Genomic DNA, 23376 nt, shown 5'->3' with positions numbered 1-23376 from the left:
AACAGCGATGCTCCCACCTGCACCCAGGTCAGGCCATGGCTTCTGGGGGCGCAGGGTAGCCAGGGCCCTCCTCGCACACAGCCAGAGCACTGTGCGTGCTGGGCAGCGACACGTGTTCCTTGCCGGGCTGGAGGTGGCTGCCAGCTGACCAGCTGTCCCGGCTTTCCTGGAGCTGGAGCCCTTCCCGGGAGTCAGCCTTTCCATTTGAAAATCAGGGCAGTCCCAGGCAAGTGGGGACAGTTGGTGACTGGACGTGGCCCTGGAGGGCGTGTGCATCTTATTCAGGGCTCCCTTGCAATGCTGCTGTGTAGAGCTCAGGAAACCAGAGGCGTGGTGGGCGGGCCGCCCCACTGGGCTGTGCTTGGGGCTTGTGAGGGTGTGGGCTCCTGGGCGGCAGCCTAGATGGCTCAGCTTTGATTTGGGCACTGAGCTTGGCAGGTATACTTAGTATTGACAAAGACTTAGCTGAGAGCATTGTGCATAGTCCTCAACTGGTGTCAGGGTATGGCCCAAGTCTGCTTTGTGGAAGCCATCATGTTTCCATGTGGGCTGCAATAAGCATGGGTATATGGTCAGACCTGTGGCAAGCAAGTGTCATGGTGGGTTGAGTGGGAAGGTGTCCATAGCCTGGTCTTAGCAAAAGCCCCTTGCTGGAGGCATGAGCAAGTACCCGTCCAGCCTGATGGTTGACCATAAACTCTAGTCTGGCCATGAGCTGGCTTGGGAAGTTGTTGGGGATTTGCACCTGGGCCGTGTCCTTCTTGCCAGTGCAGCTGTGCTGTGATGTCATCTGGGCCAGTGCTTTTCCCTGAGCTATCTGCTAGAGGTGAGCCAAGCCACAGCTGGTAGCTTGGCATTGAATCTTCTCCACACAGTGGCCTTCTGATGATGTGCTTAGAGTTCCTACCTAATGGATGACTCATGTCATCTGTGATAGCATTTGGGGTGGGGGCTGGCTGTTCTTGAGTATGGGTGCCCCAACATCCATGTTGAGTAGTTGGGACAGGAGATGTACGACTTGCAAAGTCTTGCATGTTTACTCTCTGGCCTTTTGTAGAAAAGGTTTCCCGTTCCCTTTGCTTGAGGATTGTTGTGTTCTGGGACAATGAATCTGTAAAGAGCAGGACTGAGAGATTGGCACAGAGAGAAATAGCAACAGAATGTGATCAAGCCGAGACCAGGGGTGTTCATGGCTTAATGAAGCGCAACATCCAAGAGCAACCCTAATGTCTCCTACTTGTTGATTAGTTACAAGATTATGTCATATAGGCCAAGTTAATGATTATGGGCTATGTGAAAAACACCAGGCAATACATTATGCATTAAACATTATCTGTGATATCAGAATTATTTGAAATACAGTGATTTATGATTTTATTTTTCAAATCCCATATCCATCCACCCAAAGCCACAGGTGCCAGGCAGTCTAGCTCCCATGCCATGATCCCCTGAGACAAACTACCTTGTAACCAACCATGCACTGATGTAGTTTTCCGTGAAGACAAAGGCTTTGAGACGCTGGCGTACACAGCTTCTCGCCTGGCTTGACTGTAGCTTGAACACGTACACCTCATTGTCTTCCTTGGAGTTTCCCAGCAACCGGCCACAAGTATAATAATTAACTTGGGGTCAGACTCTGGGCAGCCTCGGCCTAACGGGATTTAATCAAAAAGCCCCTGGCAGAGGATAATTCCCATTAGTTCACCTCATTTTGGAAAGCAACAGCATAAAAAACATCACATAAAAAACATCCATGGTCACAGCCTGTACATCAGTCCTTTGATGTAGGTTTACAGTCTCATCATCACACTGCACAGATGAGGAAACAGTGAAGGAAGTAAAGTAACACAGCCAGTATGTGCCCAAACCAAAATCTGACCCCAGGCAGGTGGCCTTTGTAGGCTGACCCCTGTCCGTTACTACGAGACTCAGAATGTGAACCCTGTGCAGCCTTCCCGTTGCTAGTGGCATCACCACGCTGGATCCCATGAAGGCCCAGCATGGGGCCGAACTGAAGCAACATACAGGACACTGTTTGCATCCCTGAGACAGGCAGTTGCACTGCTCCTTACATCCTGTCTGCTTTCCTTGGCTGCATTAAAAAAAAAAAAAGATTTGTTTATTTTAGAAAGTCAGATTTACAGAGAGAGGAGAGACAGAAAGAACTTCCATCCGCTGGTTCACTCCCCAGTGGCCACAATGGCTGGAGATGCGCCTATCTGAAGCCAGGTGCCAGGAGCTTCTTCCGGATCTCCCATGTGGGTGCAAGGTCCCAAGGCTTTGGGCTGTCCTCGACAGGCCACAAGCAGGGAGCTGGATGGGAAGTGGAGTTGCCGAGATTGGAACCGACACCCATATGGGATGTCAGTGCAAGCAAGGCAAGAACTTTAGCCATTAGGCTATCACACCAGGTCCTGGCTACATTTTAAAAAGAGATTTATTTTATTTTTATTGGAAAGTCAGATATACACAGAGGAGGAGAGACAGAGAGGAAGGTCTTCTGTCCATTGATTCACTGCTCACATGGCCATAACAGCCGGAGCTGAGCCGATCCGGAGCCAGGATTCAGGAGCTTCTTCCAGGTCTCCCATGCAGGTGCAGGGTCCCAAAGCTTTGGGCTGTCCTGGACTGATTTCCCAGGCCAAAAGCACACAGCTGGATGGGAAGCAGGACTGTCAGGATTAGAACTAGCGCCCATATGAGATCCTGGTGCATGCAAGGTGAGGACTTTAGCCGCTAGGCTACCGCACCAGGCCTGTCTTGGCTGTATTAAAAAAAAAAAAACTTTTATTTACATAAGGTGAACAAATTTCACATATTTCACGCATTTCAGATTTAGGAACATAGTGATACTTCTCACCCTCCCCTCCTTCTTGCCCATGCTCCCACTCCTGTGTTTCCTTCCTTTCTTATATTAAAAAAAGGATTTAATTTTTATTCTCAGAGAAGGAAAGAGAAAGATCTTCCATCTGCTGGTTCCCTCCCCATATGGTGCATCATGTTAAGTGCAACTTGCAATGCGAGTATTGCTCCTGCTACTCCAGTTCCAATCCAGCTTCGTGTTAATATGTCCGGGAAAGGACGTTGGCTCAGGTGCTTTGGTCCCTGTCATGCACATGGCAGATGAGGATTGAGTTTCTGGCTCCTGGCTTTCCCTGGAACCAACCCCGGATATTCTGGACATTTATAGAATCAGCCAACAGAAAGTCTTCCCCCTTTCTCGCTCTCTTCCAGTCTCTTTCCCAGCCTCTGTTTCTGCTACTCACTCTGTCTCTGCTACTCACTCCGTCATCCTGTCTTTCAAGTAAATATTAAAATAAATAAATAAAATAAAATGAAGCACAGTCCCAGTTGAAGCTTCCCCGGTATCCCTCCTGGATCTCCTTTCCTCCTCTGCAGAAATAACCAGTTCTGAAACTGGAGTTTTTCTTTCCTATGCCTGTTGGAAGTCTTAACCAGCCGGCCTTTTTTCCTCCTCTGTTTTAAACTGTCATCATCAAGCACAGGCAAGAAATACTAGTTCTTCAGGTTCACGTGGTCTCCTCAATCATTTTCATCCCTCCTCCGATGAGGTATCCCTTGAACCTGATTGTTTAGAGTTCAGTGTCTTTGTTCTAAGCAGTCCTAATCTATTGGTGTGTGTGGTCGCCAGGCTAAAGAAGGGGCAGCGGTAAACAGAACTGAATGAGGACTGAGTTACTGGCCTGCTGCGCTTAAGGGCATCTCTGTCACTCACACGTCCCAGCAAATATAGCAGTGGCACTTTACTATGAGAGCTTTTGCTGAAACAGCATTCGCGAGAGCATGCTGAATCAGAAGTTCCCCAGAGCTGTTGCGACTAAAGGGATGAGGGAGGGCGCCACATAGCAGTCATCAGTAAGAAGCAGTCCCAAGCATTCGCTTCCAAACAGGATCCCCGGTTTTTACATAAGAAATTAATCCAAGGATGGTAAAGATCAGAAACTGACCTGAGAAGTAAATGCAAGATAGGTTAAATCAAACAGTTCAAGACCTGGGCTGAAGCAAAACAAGAGGCAAGAGTCACAGGGACCTGTGCTGCATCTCTTGGCTAAATTTCCCTTCTAGATCAACTGCTCTGTGTCCTGGGGAACTGGTCTTTCTACACCACATCAGCGAGCTCCATGGCCTCTGGCTTCCAGCTGGGTTTGGCCAATGGGAAGGACTGAGAAGAACCTGCAGGGATGGAAAAGTAGGCAAGTGGGTGCGCCCTTCCCTGACCGTTTTCCTGAGAGGCAGGCTGGCAGTGTCCTTCACTGAATGTCCTGATTGCTCCTTTCAGCCCTCTCTTCCACACGCAACACTCACTCCTTTCCAACCCAGCTGAAAGAACTACTCCCTTCCTTGGCTGTGTCATGCGGCTGGGTCTTAGTTCTGGATTCTGCGATATCAGTCATGGGTTCTCTACTTCCTACACAAATATCATAAACAGTTGCTTTATTAGATATTTCTCTTTTATTTTAAAAGATTTATTTATTTTTATTGGAAAAGCATGTAAGATTTACAGAGAGAAGGAGAGACAGAGAAAAATCTTCCATCCACTGGTTCACTCCCCAAGTGGCCACAACAGCCGAAAGTGAGCTAATCCAAAGCCAGGAGCCAGGAGTTTTTTCCGGGTCTCCCACACATGTGCAGGGGGGCAAACCCCTGAGCCACCCTCTACTGCTTTCCCAGGCTACACTGCAGCTAGGATACATATCGGCACTCATATAGGGTGCTAGCACTTGCAAGGTGAGGATTTAACCATTAAGCCATCACACCAGGTCACGTTAAATGCTTCTTTAAAAAAATAAATAAAATAAAAGCAAGGACCCAGCATGATAGTCTAGTGGCTATAATGTCCTTGCCTTCCATGTGATGGTGTCCTATATGGACACTGGTTCGTATCCCGGCTGCTCCACTTCCTTTCCAGCTCCCTGCTTGAGGCCTGGGAAAGCAGTCGGGGACAGCCCAAAGCCTTGGAACCCTGCACCTGCATGAGAGGCCCAAAAGAAGCTTCTGGCTCCTGGCTTCAGATTGGCTCATTGTAACCACTTGAGGAGTGAACCAGTAGATGGAAGATCTTCCTCTCACTTCTCTATAAATCTGACTTACCAATAAAATCTTTTGGGGGGGGGTAAGATTTACTTTATTTGTATTGCAAAGTCAGATATACATGAAGAAGGAGAGAAAGGAAGATCTGTCCGATGATTCACTCCCCAAGTGGCCACAATGGCCGGTACTGCGCCCATCCGAACCTGGGAGCCAGGAGCTCTTCCAGGTCTCCCACTTGGGTGTAGGGTCCCAAGGCTTTGGGCCATCCCCGACTGCTTTCCCAGGACACAAGCAGGTAGCTGGACGGGAAGTGGAGCTGCCAGGATTAGAACTGGCACCCATATGGGATCCCATCATGTTCAAGGCGAGGACTTTAGGCACTAGGTCATCGCACCAGGCCCTCCAGTAAAAATTAATAATAATAATAATAAAATCTTAAAAAACTAAATGTGCCATCTGTGCCTGCTGGACAGTAACTGAAAGAGGTTCCCTTCTTAAATTATTGAGAAAATTCTGGATTAATTCTATTATCAGTAATGAGAAATCATTAATCTCTAATTCAAGGAGGGGGTATAATGGACCCTAACAATTCCTTGCAAATAGCCTGGGAAAGCAGTGGAGGATGGCCCTAGGATTGGGTCCCTGCTACCCATATGGGCCATATGGCAGAAGCTCCTGGCTGCTGCCCTCAGCTTTGCCCTGACCTGGCTGCTTGCGTGCATCTGGGGATTGAACTAGCAGAGCAAAGATTTCTCTGTCTCTCTCTCTCTCTAACCCTGACTTTTAAGTAAATACTCTTTAAAAAAGTAAGTCATAAACTGAAATGCTGATTCCTCAGCTTGAAAATGTGATATCATTTTTTAAATGTTGAATTTTACAAAGTTAGCCTCTGCTGCACTTGCTTGCATAGTGTCTGTCCCCTCAGATCTCAGGTGGAACCAATCATGCTCACTCGACGATCAGAAAATTGCCCCTCAAATAACATCAACTCAACATTTTTAAAATTTAATGAATGAGTGTAAAATGCCCAAGCAGTAGTAACAACAATTAACTCTCATGGATTTCAGATGAAGCACTGTCGTCATTAGAGGCAGATCTAATGAGACAGACACTTGGCTGGATCTCAGTCTCAGTGAATCATAAGACCCCTCTGTGACTTGCAATCATATGATGTTGTGGAGGTGGGATGGGAGTGTTCACAAATTTTCCAGGGTGTCTGCTCAATTATAGAGATAACAGGAGATGGCAGATCTCCTCAGAGCTGATACAACGTTGTTTAGACTTTAGGAAAGGCCTGTCATAGTCATAGCTGTGGAATCCACACCACATGCTTTGCATGGGTGTGCCTGTAATAGCAAGGGTCCTCGAAGAGACAAGGCAAACACATCACGAAACCTATCAATGCTTTTAAAAACATTTCTTTATTTGGAGGGCAGAGAGAGAGAGAGTTCTTCCATCTGCTGGGTTACTCCCCAAATCGTCACAAGAGTCAGGACTGAACCAGGCCAAATCCAGGAGCAAGGAACTCTGTTCTGGTCTCCTGCGTGGCTGGCAGGGGCCCAGGTACCTGGGTGAGCTTCCAATTCCTTCTGAGGTGCATTAGCATCAATTCCACAGTCAGATACGGGATGCTGTGCCACAATGCTGGACTCTATAAATACTTTTGATAAGAGCACTGCTAGAAATTCCTTAAATGACTTGAACCTTCCTCTACCACATCAGCCAAGAAAATATCCTCAATCAACATGTTTGTTTGGCCTTCCCTATGGAGGGCTCCTCAGGCCCTAGCACTAGGAACAAGACACAGTCTATGTCTGTGATTACATTCAAACTAGTGGGGCCATAGTCACAATATACTATGATAAGAACTCTAATGAAGGCATTATTATTTTGGTTTTTACATTTTTTTTTTTACTTAGAGATAATTCTAAACTCACAGAGGGTGCCAGAATAATAGTATAAACGATGCCTATATATACTTTACCCAGATTCACTTTTTTTTAAAGATTTATTTTTATTACAAAGTCAGATATACAGAGAGGAGGAGAGACAGAGAGGAAGATCTTCCGTCCAATGATTCACTCCCGAAGTGAGCTGCAATGGCCGGTGCGCGCCAATCTGATGCCGGGAACCAGGAGCCTCTTCCAGGTCTCCCACGCGGGTGCAGGGTCCCAAAGCCTTGGGCCATCCTCGACTGCTTTCCCAGACCACAAGCAGGGAGGTGGATGGGAAGTGGAGCTGCTGGGATTAGAACCGGCGCCCATATGGGATCCCGGGGCATTCAAGGCGAGGACTTTAGCCGCTAGGCCACGCCGCCGGGCCCCAGATTCACTTTTTGTTCACTTTTTACTCCATGTACGTTAACATTTCTCTTTTATTCTATACCCATCTATCTGTAGATACACATTTATGTATTTATATCCATCATCTATGTATTCACGTACATCTACCTCTTCTGAACTGAAAATATTATTTATCATGGTCTTCCCCATCCAAAGACTTCAGTGCATATTTCTTAAAAATCATGATGACAGGCCCTGGCATGGCAGCTCAGTGGCTAAAGTCCTCAGCTTGCATGTGCCGGGATCCTATATGGGTGCTGGTTCTAATCCCAGTGGCCCTGCTTCCCATACAGCTCCCTGCTTGTGGCTTGGGGAAGCAGCAGAGGATGGCCCAAAGCCTTGGGACCCCACACCTATGTGGAAAACCCAAAAGAGGCTCCTGACTCCTGGGTTGGGATCGGCGCAGCTCTTGCGATTGCAACTGCTTGGGGAGTGAATCAACGGACGGAAGATTTTCCTCTCTGAGGAGCTTTCTCTGGTCCTTGCCTGGTTCCGACTTTGGGTCCCCACCCTCTCTCGTAATGACCATCAGGATCGCTCCAGAAACCCCTCAAAACAAACAAGCAAACACACAAACAAACCAAAGAAACTAGAATAGATAGACAAAGAACAACAAGGAAAGCTTAGAAACAGACAGGAAACAGCGGGGATGCACTTATAACTCACTGGGTGGGACACAAAGATTAGTTACTCCTCACTAGGGTATTGAAGATTTCTCTGCACACCCCTCCTAAAACTGTTCACCTAAATTGTTGACATATGTCTTGTTAGAGTTATAGAGTTAAACTACCCGAAAAACAGCCAGGTCCAGCAAATCATGCTTCAACGCTATGAACTGCTAAATACTAAAATTAAAATAGATATGAGACAGCTGAATAGTCATCTATAGCCATTTTAAGGTGTATAGAACCCGGTTGTATATAAACTAATAATTGAAATGTCAATGTAGAAGTCACATGATGTGGTTCAGAACTTGCATTCTTTTTTTTTTTCTCTTTTAACATATTGGTTACTCAATACCATGTCAACTAATTCCATAACGTTATAAATTGTTACTGATGTAATGTCGGGGCTTTTAATTGATTGGGATGATACTCTGCCAGCTCTACCTTCAGACCAGAGATGGTCTCCCCAAGAAACTGTTGAACTTATCTGGACAATAAGATGCTGGACTTTGTGCTTGGTATATGCTTGCAATGAAAGAATCTCAACTGAACTTGAACTGTGGTAATGCAACAAGGTGGAGGAATCCACCATGGGGGGGTAGTGGTGGAGGGGGAAACCCAGTGCCTATAAAACTGTGTCACATAATGCAATGTAATCAATAAAAAAAAAATAAATAAAAGATTTTCCTCTCTGTCTCTTCTCCTTTCTGTATATCTGACTTTGCAATAAAAATAAATAAATCTTAAAAAAAAAACCCATGGTGACAGTCAGAACCACAGCCCGGTTGTCAGCTTCAGAAATTTATAGTGATGTATTATTTTATCTATCATCTCACTTTCCAGTTTTAGCAGTTGATCTAACAATGTACTTTAGAGCAATTTTCCCCTCCAGTACAAGATCCAATTTGAGGTCAAGTAATATATTTAGGTCTCATGTCTCCTTATCTTCCTTTAATATGCTCCATTTTCATACACTTTCATTGCCTTTTATGACATTGACATTTTTTCTTTTACTTTTTTTAAAGATATAGTTTATTTTTAATGATGTTTACATAGTTGACAAGGATGTACCCCCTTGTGGGCTACCTAATGATTAGGAGGCATGGAAGAAGGAGACTGGGACAAATGTTTCTTTCTTTTTTTTTTCTCCTGTGTCTGCAAGGAGGAAGTGGAAGGGGCCACTCCTTGTTGTCAAACTACATCAGTATCCTTTGATCATTCCTTAGGGACCCCGATGTGGAGGAGAGTGTGCTGAGGATGTTACTTGAATGATTTTGATAGTTCTGAGAAGTTGTTAGTTTCATTGCGCCAGCATTGAAAAAAATATTTCCAAGGTCTGTTGGCTGACTGAGTCCACTTTAGTGTATCCATAGATCAAGGAACATGCTGCAAAGCTTGGCCAGAAGAGTAGTCCAATCTGTTCTGCTCTCCATCCTCTGACAAGACAGCCAGTGTCCCCTGTTGGCCTAGATGAGCTCGCTGTCATGTCCCCCGTTGTGTTTCTCGGCATGTTGTCCACTGCTCAGCTCGGCAACTGAGGAGGCCCATTCTTGATACATGCACTCCAAGATCAGAACACATGTATTATGTTTTTCCATATGGCCAGAGTTTGGATTCAGCAGACTAGTTGGGACTAGTTCCCCCCAAAAATGTTACATGGAGTGACCCAGATCTGACTGTTATGTACCCAAGCCAGTGCAGCATCTGGTTCAATTTCTTAGCTGCAGTTGCCTGGTCAGTTCCACCTTCAGCCCCATATTGCAGACAGACGGGTGCTATGGCCAAACCCAACCAAACCTAACACAAACCCAGCATTTGCACACACAAGCAGGAGCTGCAGCGTAGTAGGGGTGACTCCCAGTAATCCCCATCATGCATAACCCCAGCCCCAGGTCCACTCCATGCCAACATGTGTAGCAGTCTAGTGCAGCCCATCCCATATCCCATCTGGCTTATGTACACACCCATGGATGCTGTGGCTTAATTCAGCTGGACCCACCTCCAGACCTAGCATACATGAATGCTGATGGCAAAGTGACCTTGTCCAGTCTGGTCTGCCCTCGTCCCCACCTCTCATGCTAACCCAGTGGGAGCTGCAGCCCAGCAAAGGAGTACTCACTAGGCCCACTCACAGGCCCAGATCTTGTACTTGCCAGGGGGTACTATGGTTCAGCCTGACAGGACCTGCACCCAGTCCTGGCACTTGCCAGTTGATGCTGTAGCAAAGTCTGGCTGGCCCACACTTATTCTGGATCTTACATGTGCCAGTGGGTACAGTGGACTAGCCTAGCCCAGGTTTCCCCCAAACCCAGTTCACATGTGAACCAAAGCTTGTTGCAGCCCTGTCTAGCCCAGTCCACCCCCAGTCCCAGCTCTCACACTCGCCAGTGGTAGCAGTAGCCTATCAGGGGAATCCTTGAAGTTCACCTACGAGGCTTGCCCCCACCCCCAAACCAAGTCTTGCACGTCCTTGTGGCCAAGTCTGGTATGTTCTGCCTCGCCTTGGCATTGCGCAGTGCATACTGCAATCTCACATTGCCAGCCTGCCCTCAGTCCCAGCTTATTTTGGTAGGTACTGTAGTCTAGCCCAGCCTGGCCAGCCCCTAGTCCCAGTCCTCATGTATACTGGTGGGTGTTGCAGTCCAACCCAGCCCAGCCTGCACCCCATCCTGGCTCTCACATCTGCAGTGGGTGCTGTGGATGGCCTAGTCCGGACTGCCTCCAGACCCAGCCCACCTTTATGCCAATGGATATTGTAGCCCAGCCTGTCCTGGGCTGCCCCTAGCTTTGGCTCTCACACTCACCAGCAAGAGTTGTAGCCTAACAGAGGAATTCCCAAAGTGACTTTTAGGTACCTCATATAAGTGGATTCATACTTTTCTCCTGTGGTGTATACCTTCTTTCACTTACCTTAATGTCTTCAACAGTCATCCATGTGTTGCATGTATCAGAATTATGTTACTTAAAATGTTTTGATTTATTTATTATAGAGACTGAGTAAGTTCCCATTCACATGTTTATTCCCCAAATGCTCACAACAACCCCAGAAAGGGGAGCAAAGCCAGGATCTGGGACCTCACTTCCTGTCTCCCATGTGGGTGACTGGAATTCAATCCTGTGAATCATCACTGCTGTCCACAAGGGTTTACATTAACAAGAACAGGAGTCAAGCCAGAGCTCTGAATTGAACCCAGTCACTTCAACAACAGATGCTGGCAGGCATGTTAACCAGGGCCCTAACCTCCAAGCTAAATGTCTACCCCACAACCTCCTTACTATTTAAGGTTGAATAATATTCTATCACATGTACATAAAGTTATACATTTTCAATGAAAGATTAGTTATTTGAAAAGCAGAGAGAGAGCTTCCATCCACTGGTTCACTCTCCAAATGGCCACAACAGTCAGGGCTAAAGCCAGGAGCCAGGAACGTCATCTGAGTTTCCCATGTGGGTATAGGGGCCTAAGGACTTGGAGCATCTTTTGCTGCTTTCCAACATGCATTAGCAGAGAATTGGATCAGAAGTGGAGCAGCCAGGGTTCAAACCAGCATTTCTATGGGATGCCAGCACTGCAGGTGGTGGATTTACTTATTGCACCACAGTGCTGGATGAAGTTGTTTTTTTTTTTTTTAATTTATTTTTATTGCAAAGTTAGATATACAGAGAAGAGGAGAAACAGAGAGGAAGATCTTCCATCCTGTGATTCACTCCCCAAGTGACTGCAATGGTCAGAGCTGAGCCGATCTGAAGCCAGGAGCCAGGAGATTCTTCCAGGTCTCCCGTATTGGGTGTGGGGTCCCAAGGCTTTGGGCCATCCTTGACTGCTTTCTCAGGCCACAAGCAGGGAGCTGGATGGGAAGCAGGGTTGCCAGGATTAGAACTGGCACCCACATGGGATCCCAGAGCATGCAAGGAGAGGACTTTAACTGCTAGGCTACTACACCAGGCATATATTTTTAATTTATTTGCTTATTTGAGAGGCAGAGTAACAGAAAGAAAGAGCTGTTCTCCTGCGATTCATTCCCCTAAATGCCCAGTCTGGAACTAGGCTGGACCATAGCCAGGAGGGAACCAGGAACTCAGTGCAGTTCTTCTGAATTAGGAATCCAATTACTTGCCACTAAAGTCAGGAGCCAGAGGTGAGAAATGAGCTCAGGTACTCCAATATCAGATACAAGTATCCTGACATTTAATCACTAGGCTAAAGCTTGCTAAGTTATATTCTGGGCTGGACTCTTCCACAGGTAAAGTTGTGTCCTTTTCAATGTCTCACATCTGGAAGCACACAGTGTTCCTCTTTCCATTATTAATTATGTTAATTTTGATCACCTTGTCATGGGGTTGTCAAATTTCTCTGCTCTGTAATTCCTGTTTTTGTTTCAATAAGCAATTCTGTGGGAGAGACATCTTTAAACAATGCAAATATCTATTTCCTCATAAAAAAAATTGCTTCTAGGTACTACAGTGTTGTTTGATGATTCTTGTCCAATTCAGTCTTTACTAAAATGTTTATGGGGACAGCGCTGTCATATAGTTGATTAAGCCTCATCCTGTAGTGCTGGCACCTCATATGGGCATTGGTTCGAGTCCTCATTGCTCCACTTGTGATCCAGCTCCCTGACAATGCCATGGAAAAGCAGCAGAAGATGGCTCAAGTCCTTAGACTCCCTACACCCACATAAGAGACCTGGAGTAAGTTCCTGGCTCCTAACTTCTGACCAGCATAGCTCTGCCGTTTTGCAGCCTTTTGGGGAGTGAACCAGCAGATGGAAGATTTCTCTCTCTGTCTCTCCTTCTCTCTCTGTAACTCTGCATTTCAAATAAAAATAAATCTTTCTTAAAAACAGCAAGCACTGACTTTCCTGCTCTAGAATCTCTGTAAATTAATCAGTTGGCACTCTACATTCTACTATAAAGCAAGAACTCTTCCTTCTGCCTTACTGATTGATTGTATTACTCACAAGTTCCTACGTCATCATCGAATTTAACTATTTTGGTTCTCAAATATTCTCAGACTTGGTCAATAGGAGGCTCTTTCTAACTGGCTTCTGTATACTTTATAACACACCCTGACTGTAAAACACTGGCTGATTTCCACATACAAAGTTGTTCTAAGTTCAGCTGGCCCTGCCTTGCCTAAGGCCCAAGTGGCTAGTACACTGAGGGAGTTTGGTTCCTTTCAGTGCAGAGACCATGTCTGAGATGAAGGTCTGGATGGTGTGTGCTCCCTATTACTGGGTGGTCATAACCTCTAGCACTTGAAGTAGACAGAAATAGGAAACACATGGACACGTGTAGATAAACACACATACATGCTTACATACACATATATACACAGGAGCACCTAAAAATATATACTGAATGCATATATATATGGGTACTTTTAAAACTTTAGGAAAAATGGAATTAAAAGATAAATTTAGGTAAAAAACAGAAATGTGTTTTTTCCAGAATTTTCAGTTCCAAAGACTTTTAAAAAATAATTCTTTGAAGCTGTATTTGTTTTTCTTTTGAAAGACCAAGTGGATGAACTTTCCTTTTTGTATCTATTCTCAGAAAGTCTTTCTTAATGTTTATTCATCTATTTCTCAACTACATGAGAGGTATAATGACAGAAAGAAAGAGGTATTCTATCTGTTCACTCTCCATATGCTTGTAGCAGCCAGGACTGGGGCCAGGCACTCCATCTGGGTCTTCCATGAGGGTAAGCAGGAACCCAAGCACTTGGGTCACCTTCTGTTGCCTCCCAGCGGATGGAAGATATTTATCTCTGTCTGTCCTTCTTTCTGTAAATTTGCTTTTCCAGTAAAAATCAATTTTAAAAAAGTGGTGGTTTACCCAAACAGGCACAGTACCTGTCATAGAAATATCTCCTTCATGGGAAACAGTAGCCTTCTTTTCAGCATATGCGCACTGGTTTGTGTCCTGGCAGCCTTGCTTCCCATCCAGCTCTCTGCTTGTGGCCTGGGAAAGCAGTCAAGGATGGCCCAAGCCTTGGGACCCTGTACCCGCGTGGGAGACCCAGAAGATGCTCCTGGCTCCTGGCTCCGGATCGGCTCAGCTCTGGCCATTGCGGCCATGTGGGGAGTAAATCAGCGGATGAAAGATCTTTCTCTGTCTCTCCTTCTTCTTCTAGTTCTGTCTTTCCAATAAAAATAAATTGATCTTAAAATAAAAAAGAACAAAATAGGAAAGAAAGTGGGAGAGAGAGAGAAAGAAAAGAAGGAAGCCAGAAAACAACTAATTTGGTTGCCATGAGAGACTGAAGGAGGATCCGTGAGAACCGAAAGATACAGCAAGATGACAGTTTTTGTCATAAGGTTTGTTTGAGAGGCAATGATGACCAAAAGAGGGAGAAAAAGGTGACAATCTCCATCTGCTGGTTCATTCCCCAAATAGCAGCAACAGCAGGCATTTGATCAGGACAAAAATAGGAACTGGAAACTCCATCCTGGGTCTGCCACATGGTTGTCAGGAGTGTAAGCCCTCCAAGAGGCAGTTGCAGGAAGCTGAATCAGAAGTGGACGCTGGACTCACACCGGGAGACTCTGATATGGGATGTGCGGCATCACAACATTACTCTGAGGAGTGACATGAGTGTGCATTGCTGTATATAGTTTTGATTTCTGTGAACATATCCCTGTTCTGTATTATCAGTGGAAATAACCAAGTGTTGTAAAAAAGTTTAATATTAGGTTTATTCAGAGAAGAATATAAATGCCAAGGCTGAAAGGAATACAAGCTCAATGACTTTTTAAATTAGTCTTGGGAAGTGTTCTAAAGTGACCAGATTCTAGTCAGAATTTTCAAAGCGAGGACTATAACCACTACGCTGTTGCGCAGGGCCCATGGCGATAAACTTTGTCACTACACAGTAAACAAACATTAATCTGACTCAAAAGAGATGGTTGTTAGGTGAGAGTGAATTTCTCAGCCATTAAAGATTACTGCCTTTGGGCCCAGCACAGTAACCTAACAGCTAAAGTCCTCTCCTTGCATGTGCTGGGATCCAATATGGGTGTCAGTTCTAATCCCAGCAGCTCCACTTCCCATCCAGCTCCGTGCTTGTTACCTGAGAAAGCAGTCAGTGAGGCCCAAAGCCTTAGGACCCTGTACCCATGTGGGAGACCTGGAAGAATCTCCTGGCTTCAGATCGGCTCAGCTCTGACCATTGCAGTCACTTGGGGAGTGAATCATCAGATGGAAGATCTTGCTCTCTGTCTCTCGTCCTCTCTGTATATTTGATTTTGCAACAAAAATAAATCTTTGGAAAAAAAAAAGAGATTGCTGCCTATAGATCACATACTGCCGTATGTGATCCCAAGGCTTGCAAGGTGAGAACTTTAGCCATTAGGTTACTGTGCCGGGGCCCCTTTATTTTTCTTAATTTTCCTTCTTTTAAAAGAAATTGCTAGGTATTCATTTTACTTCTTTTTCCTTTTGAAAAAAATATTAATTAAAAAATTATAGAGTTGGCGCCCAGCGTGATGGCCTAGTGGCTAAATCCTCACTTTGCATGTGCCAAGATCCCATGTAGCCTGGGAAAGCAGTCGAGGATAGCCCAAAGCCTTGGGATTCTGCATCCATGTAGGAGATCCAGAAGAAGCTCCTGGCTCCTACTTCGGATTGGCTCAGCTCTAGCTGTTGTAATCACTAGGGGAGTAAACCAGCAGATGGAAGATTTTCCTGTTTCTTCTTCTCTCTATAAATTTGCCCTTCCAATAAAAATAAATATCTTTTTAAAAAAAAATCACAGCATTGAATGGGATGTGGGACAGACAGGATCAGTCTGCTGTACGTACTGGCAAGCACAAGAACCAGGGCAGGGGGCAGGCCTGGTGAGGTTTATTGTGGGTTGCTCCAACTAGGCTACAACCCCCACTGGTTTGCGTGGGGGCTGAGTATGCAGTGGGCAGGATTGGGCTGGACTGCCACACCCATTAGTTTGCGTAGAAGACAGGGCTGGAGACAACTGACCCAACAATTGCGATTAACAGTGTGTGCGAAAGCCAATTTGGGCGAGACTGTGCCACACCCTCTATTGGGATGCACACATAAGAATCAGGTCTGGGATCACCTCAGAAGAAATTTCTTTGGGAATCCCCCAATCTGAACCACTAAACTCAGAACTCCAACTATGGAGGAAATTACAGGTTCTGTGATTTGACCATGGAATGCATGTGTCAGAGCTGGGCCTCCTCAGTGGCTTAGACAAAGCAGTCACCAGCATATCCAGATGCACATGGAGGACATTGCAGTACACACTGGAGGCAGCAGAGGACACCTAATGCCACAACAGAGGACAGAAGACAGAACAAATCAGTCAACTAGCCCAGCCAAGTGTTGGCAATGAATACCTGGGCAAACAGAGTTCTAAGGTGGATTATGTCAGCTAGTGGAGTCTGGAGAGATTTCATCGTGATTGGAGGGGTAAGATTGGCAGCAATACAGAATTTTTGAATTATCAAAACTACTTGAGCAGGCCCGGTGCTGTAGCCTGGAGGCTAGAGTCCTCGCATTACACACACTAGGATCGCATATAAGCGCGGTTCGTGTCCCGGCAGGTCCCGCTTCCCATTCAGCTCCTTGCTTGTGGCCTGGGAAAGCAGTCAGTGATGGCCCAAAACCTTGGGATCCTGCACCCGCATTGGAGACCTGGAAGAGGCTCCAGGTTCCTGGCTTCGGGTTAGTGCGGCTCCGACCGTTGCGGCTGCTTGGGAAGTGAGTCTTTGGATAGAACATCTTCCTCTCTGTCTCTCCTTTCTGTATATCTGACCTTGCAACAAAAATAGATACATCTTGAAAAAAAAAGATTTAAAACATAATTTTAAAAATGTCTATAGCCATACCAACCTGAAAGCACCCAATTGTGTCTGATCTTGGAGTGGTGGGGAACATCTGAGCCGGTCCCTCGGAGCATGCCCCACATCTGGGACCCTGGGATGGTTGGAAGGCTGGCTGTGGTTTCTCCCCTCATCTCTCCCCTCCCCACAGATACAGGCAAGAAAAAAGAGAATGTCAAAACAGTGGTTTCACCCACTTTCCTAAAGCCCTTGACCCTTAGCACCCTAATCAAATATGTGAAAAGTATCAAAAATAAAATTTATACAATAAAAAAATCACAACATTACTGAGAGATAGGAAGACAGAGAGAGAGAGAGAGAGAAAGAGAGAGAGCAAGAGAGAATATCATTGATGACTACCAAGGTAACCGGAGAAGGGCGGAGTTTGCCTCCAACCAAACCCGGAAGAGATGGGCCCCTCAGGCTGTGAGGCCAGTGTTGCACCAGTGAGGGACACAGACCCATATCCCCCCACCAATAAGGGCCAAGGTGACCCCCATTTCGGCTTTCGTGGCAAGAAGAGTTTAAAAACCCCTTCCCCATCTCTTCCGCGCTCTTCTTCCTCTGCAACCCACTCCTTCACGTCTGTCCTTTCTGCTGTGTGGGGAAGGGCAGCCCGTGACCGTGGTTCCTTGAAATAAAGGCCATATAAATTCTTTTCATATATTTGGCTGAGTTAGTCTTTCCCTGTGGTCGGCGAATCTAACATTTTGGCCAGCGGCAAATCTAACAATCATCTATCTGTTGGTTCACTCTCTGAAAGCCACAACAGGCAGCAGTGTGCTAACCAGGAGCCAGGAACCAGGTCTCCCACGCGGATGCAGGGGCCCAAGGCTTTGGGCCATTCTCCACAGCTTTTTCCAAGCTATTAGCGTTAGTTATTTAAAAAGGTTAGAGTTCATGTTCATGTTCATACAACATTACGATATTATTACGCGCAGCTAATTCCCGCAACTTGGTTCTTACTGTGAGCTGAAAACACCAGACGCAAGGAGGTATCTTAGGAGGTTTATTCCAGAGGGGCAGGAAGGGGGGGGTTGGAGAACAGCAGGGAAGAGGGGAAGGGTAGCCGGAAGGAGAAGAGAGAGAAGAGAGGAGAGAGAGGGGAGAGAGGGGAGAGGGAGAGAGAGGGAGGGAGGGAGGGAAGGAGGGAGGGAGAGAGAGAGCTGTTGGAGAGGCAAGAAGGAAAAGGGGAAGGGGAGGGAGGCTGGAAGAAGAGAGAGAGAGAGCCGCACCTGGGGGCCTTTTTGTCTGCAAGGTGTGGAGGGCAGGGATTGGGAGGGATTGAGGGCAGGCCCCAGGGGATTGGTGCCTGCAGGTGAAAGCCTAGGGATGATTGGTGAGTGGGGGGGTTGGGGAAGGGGCTGGAAGATTGGGGTGAGATTCTCAGGTGAAGTGCTGGGTTACATCTGATTGGTAGATGGCTGGACCGTGCGAATTTCCTGAACTGTGAGGAAGAAGAAATGGCACCGGGTCCAGGGTGGGATATTCGAATAACTCCTTACAGTTAGCAGGAAACTGGATGGGAAGTGCAGCAGCCAGGATGAGAAGTGGAGCCCAAATGGGATGCCTGTAGCTTTACCACACAATGCTAGCCGATTTTTTTTTCTTAATACAGAGGAGTGTTTTCAGAGTCAGGGCTAAGGTGATATGGGTGGGGCCCTCCTGGGTCCAGAATTTAAGGAGACACTGGGGAGTTCTGCATGGGGCAATCCGATAGAGAAATAAGGATATTCCTGGTAGGCGGGAGGTAAAGTCCTTTGGATCAAAGAGAACAGTATGTACAAAGGCAGGGACGCAGGAGAGCACTGTTAGGAGTGCTGCTAGAGCAAGCTTGTTCCAGAAGTCCTGGAGTAAAGGCTGATAAAGTGGGAGTAAGAAGCCCTTGAGGATTTTTTTCATACCCTTGATTGCATTCTTCATTCAGTAACCAGGATCCATCAACTCCACCTCTACAAGGGATCCTCTTGAAATGTTCTGTTATTTATCTATTTATTTGTTTATATTTACACTTCAGAGGTAAATACTACTTCCATCTTATGGTTCACTTCTCAAATGTCAGAAATGGCTTGGGCCCGGCACTGTGGCCTAGCGGCTAAAGTCCTCGCCTTGAATGCACTGGGATCCCATTTGGGCGCCGGTTCTAATCCCGGCAGCCCCACTTCCCATCCAGCTCCTTGCTTGTGGCCTGGGAAAGCAGCAGAGAACGGCCCAATGCTTTGGGACCCTGCACCCGCATGGGAGACCTGGAGGAAATTCCTGGCTCCTGGCTTCGGATCGGCGCAGCACCTACCGTTGCGGTCACTTGGGGAGTAAATCATCGGATGGAAGATCTTCCTCTCTGTCTCTCCTCCTCTCTGTATAGCTGACTTTGTAATAAAAATAAATAAAGCTTAAAAAATTAAAGAAATGGCTTGAGCTGGGCTAGGCTGAAGCTGAGAGCAAGAACTCACTCCAGGTATTGCTCACAGGTGGCAGGGATGCAGCCAGGACCGTGAACTACCTCCCAGAGCTTGCAAGAGCAGAAGGCTGCAAACAGGATCCAGTGGTAGGAGCTGAACCCAGGTACTCCAATGTGGAGAGCAGACATCCTAATCAGTGTCTTAACTGAGACCACCCACCCCCAAAAGGATGAACTCAGAAATACGAAGGAAGCAGAAAGCTAGGTGTTTCTTGATACCTGGTGTCGAGCACCATGACCAACAGGTGGAAGTGGGCATGGCTCTCAGAAGTGCCACTGCTTCATCCCTCCCACGCAGCAGTGGCTTTCCCCACTTCCTCACGGCTGAGCAACTAACCACACAGGAAAGGGTGCCTAAAACAAGGAGAGGAAGGCACTGGGGGCAGAGTCTGTGGGCCTGCAGGGGACTGGAGGGAGTGGTTACACTGTGGTTATGGCAGGATCTCTTTGTTCTCAGCAGTACCGAGAACTGCCACAGTGGAGAACTTACAATGAATATCCTGTGGTCACATAGTTGAAACTCTTATATAGGAAATAAGGTATTAGTCTGTGTGTGCCTGAGGGGCCAGAAGAAAACAGAAGCTTTTTTCAAAAAGGAATTTAACAAACAGCCTTGGAAGCCCACCTTAGAAGCCACCCAGTACTTACACTATGAAGTCCTCCCCATAACCCAATACCTTTTCAGACAGTCCCAGCTACTTCCCCCTACTCCCCAGCAAAACTTTCTCAGGGGACTCTCCTCTGCATGGCACCAGTAGCTACCCAGCCTGATAACATTGGACAATACAAACCCCCAAGGAAGGCATCCTAGGGGAATTGCTTCTGTCAGTGAAAGTGGGCTACCCAGTCTGCTAAACATGGGTAATAACACCTTGGGAGGGATTTTACTTTATTCATACTCAGCAAATCCTCTGTCCTGGAGAACAGGGAGGAGAGGCTGGAGAAGCCTGCGGGAAGAACTGGACGCCGTTCCCTTAGATACCCCACTCCAAATGTAAACTGCGCAGGCTCCAATTCCGGCTGGAGCAGGCCCATCTGTTCATTATACCTTGGCACCTTGCTTATCACTGTCTCAAGTCTCAATTCCTTTTTGTGTAAAGATGAACTTGTTTTTTTTTCAAGATTTCCTTCAAACAGATTTATTCGACATAACAAAAATTATAACACAAATAACTCGGATCTGCTTTACAACATGATCCTTAATAAAACTTAACAGGTCTGTCCACATGGTGTGAAAAAGCAACTAACTCTGAAATAAATAGGATAGTACGCAGTGCACATCAAATGAAGGGTCTAACTATGGGAACTTTACTAGTTTGTAACACGCAGGACCAAGTTCCTGTGATAGGTGCGGAGAGCCGAGCAGAGAGTCAGGAGGCCATTTTGTGCACTGCCACTGTAATGCCATCATGTTTCTGGATCATAATGTTCCCGTTATCTGATTCTAGACACACCACAGGAATGTCTGTGGGGTCAGAGGTAAGCTTAGCTGCTTGCTGGGCTAGAACAGATATCACTCCAGCATGCTCATCTGACAGCGTCCCACAGCAGCCCAGATTAAGTCCTTGTGAGTCTGTGCACAGGACTCCAACAACGGATGGATTCTTCATTGTGTCCTCCAGGTGCTGCTCCAAGGTCGCCTCCATCCCCTCCCCAGCTCAGGACCCCGGAACCCGTCCTGCCCCGAACGGTGGCGCGCCCCAGGCCGTAAAGATGAACTTGTAACACCCATCTCTGCTAAGCGAGCATATCAGTTAATCTACTTTGAGTTTTTTGAGGACCTGGTTATGGCTTCATGGCTGTACTAAGACGAAGCTAAGCTGTATGAAAACACACTAATTGGGGCCCGGCGCTATAGCGTAGTGGTTAACGTCCTCGCCTTGAACGAGCCCGGATCCCATATGGGCACCGGTTCTAATCCTGGTGGCCCTGCTGCCTATCCAGCTCCCTGCCAATGCCCTGGGAGAGCAATCCAGGACGGCCCAGGCCCAAAGCTTTGGGTCCCAAAGCTTTGGGACCCTGCACCTACGCGGGAGACCCAGAAGAAGCTTCCAGCTCCTGGTTTCGGATTGGCACAGCTCCACCCGTTGTGGCCACTTGGGGAGTGAACCATTGGACGGAAGATCTTCCTCTGTGTCTCTCCTCTCTGTATATCCGCCTTTCCAATAAAAATAAATAAATCTTTACAAAAAAAATGATAACACACTAATTGAATTACTTCTAGCATTAATGGCTAGGCCAAATGCCCACTCTCTTAATTTTTTCACATACAAATTTTTATTCCTTTTTTAAGATTTATTTTTACTTGAAATTCAAAGTTAGACAAAAAAAGAATACAAAGTTAGAGCGACAGAGAGAACGAGATCTGCAACCTGGTAGTTCACTCCCTAAATGGCTGCAAAGGCTAAAGCTGAGCCAATCCAAAGCCAGGAGCCAGGAGCTTATCCTGGGTCTCCCACGTGGGTGATGTTTCACTCCCTAAATGATCACCAGCTGAGCCAGTCCAAATCAAGGAACCAGGAGCTTCCACAATGTTGCAGGTCATCCTCTGCTGCTTTCCCAGGCTGTTACCAAGGAACTATATCAGAAGTAGAGCAGCTAGGACACGAACTATAGTCCATATGGGATTTTGACACTGCAGGCAGAGGATTAATGTACTGTGTTACTGGACTGGCCCTTTTTAAAAAGGTTTTAATCAAAGAAGGAATGCTAGGGAAATTTTCTCTTAATGAAGTGGAACTGGAAACATAGGTAGCAAGACTTGGAAGGTGAGTGATAAAGCAGGTGAGGGGGCTCAGACAATTTGAGGTGATAACTGAAATTGGGAGAGCAGTAGCAGTCAGGTTGGACAGGAAGAAACACAGGCTTAGGCAACACAATTGCTAAGGCTTAGGCCCGGATCCTATGCAGAGGAGGGATGACAGTGCGGCCTCTAATAGGAGAGACCAAGTGAGCAGAGATGCTGCTCAGTACAGCAGGGAACATGAGAGCAGTTCAGTTCAAGGGAGAAAGATGCTGTTGAGTTGCTTTTTAAAAAGATGTATTTATTTTTCTTGGAAAGGCAAAGAGACAGAAAGAAAGAAAAAGAGACAGAAAAAGAGCTTCCATCCACTGATTCACTCCTAAACAGCCGCAACGGCCAGAGCTGAACTGATTCGAAGCCAGCAGCAAGCACTTTCTTCCGGGTCTCCTACACAGGTCCAGGGTCCCAAGGCTTTGGGCCATCCTCTGCTGTCTTCCCAGGCCACAAGCAGGGAGCTGGAGTGGCAAGTGGAGCACCTAGGACTTGAACCAGTGTCACTATGAAATACAGGCACTTGCAGGTAGAGGATTAGCCAGTTGAGCTCTTGCACTGGCCCCAGACAGTGTTTAGTTTGGGATATGTGAAGTTCAAGTGGACAAAGAGTTATCCAATTAGAACTTCTCACAAGAAAGTTTTGAAATAATCTCTTACTGAAACTCGGACGCATCTGATTTCCTTCTGCCTTCACAATCAGGTTGAAATGGGGAACTTAGGATGAAATATCTTGGAATTGAATGATGTCTGGAAGGCTCTGCCGGTTTTCCTGTGTGCAGGAGCCCGTCAGCTGCAGGTAACATACAAGGTGCACTGTTCTTGGTGACACCCTGTGCTCAGTGACGCACCTGAGAGCCTCACCCTTCCCACAGCAGCAGAACGTGTAAGAAGGAAAAAATAATACCAATAATAGGGACCAGCATGGTAGCCTAGTGGCTAAATCCTCACCTTGCAATTGCCAGGATCTCATATGTGCGCCGGTTTGTGTCCCAGCTGCATCATTTCTCTTCCAGCTCCCTGCTTGTGGCCTGGGAAAGCAGCAAAGGATGGCCCAAATCCTTGGGACCCTGCACCCGCATGGGAGACCCAGAGGAGGCTCTTGCTCCCAGCTTTGTATGGGTTCAGCTCCGTCCATTACAGCCATTTGGGGGAGTGAACCAGCTGATGGAAGAGCTTTCTCTCTGTCTCTGCTTCTGTCCATAATTCTGATCTGTC

At 46.6% G+C, this 23376-nt stretch overlaps 1 protein-coding gene across 1 annotated transcript; it reads right to left on the bottom strand.

The window, feature by feature from the left end:
• Window positions 1–20487: 20487 nt before the first annotated feature.
• On the bottom strand, window positions 20488–21062 carry LOC118760478 (ragulator complex protein LAMTOR5-like). Its single transcript, XM_058658548.1, has one exon. The coding sequence runs from the start codon at window positions 21008–21010 to the stop codon at window positions 20735–20737; it is 276 nt and encodes a 91-aa protein (XP_058514531.1). The 5' UTR covers window positions 21011–21062; the 3' UTR covers window positions 20488–20734.
• Between the last annotated feature and the right edge of the window lie 2314 nt (window positions 21063–23376).

Source organism: Ochotona princeps, chromosome X (genome assembly GCF_030435755.1).
Source record: "Ochotona princeps isolate mOchPri1 chromosome X, mOchPri1.hap1, whole genome shotgun sequence".
Classification (NCBI taxonomy): Eukaryota; Metazoa; Chordata; class Mammalia; order Lagomorpha; family Ochotonidae; genus Ochotona; species Ochotona princeps.
The sequence above is the reverse complement of the archived record's forward strand: the minus strand, read 5'-3'. Positions and strand labels throughout refer to the sequence as shown.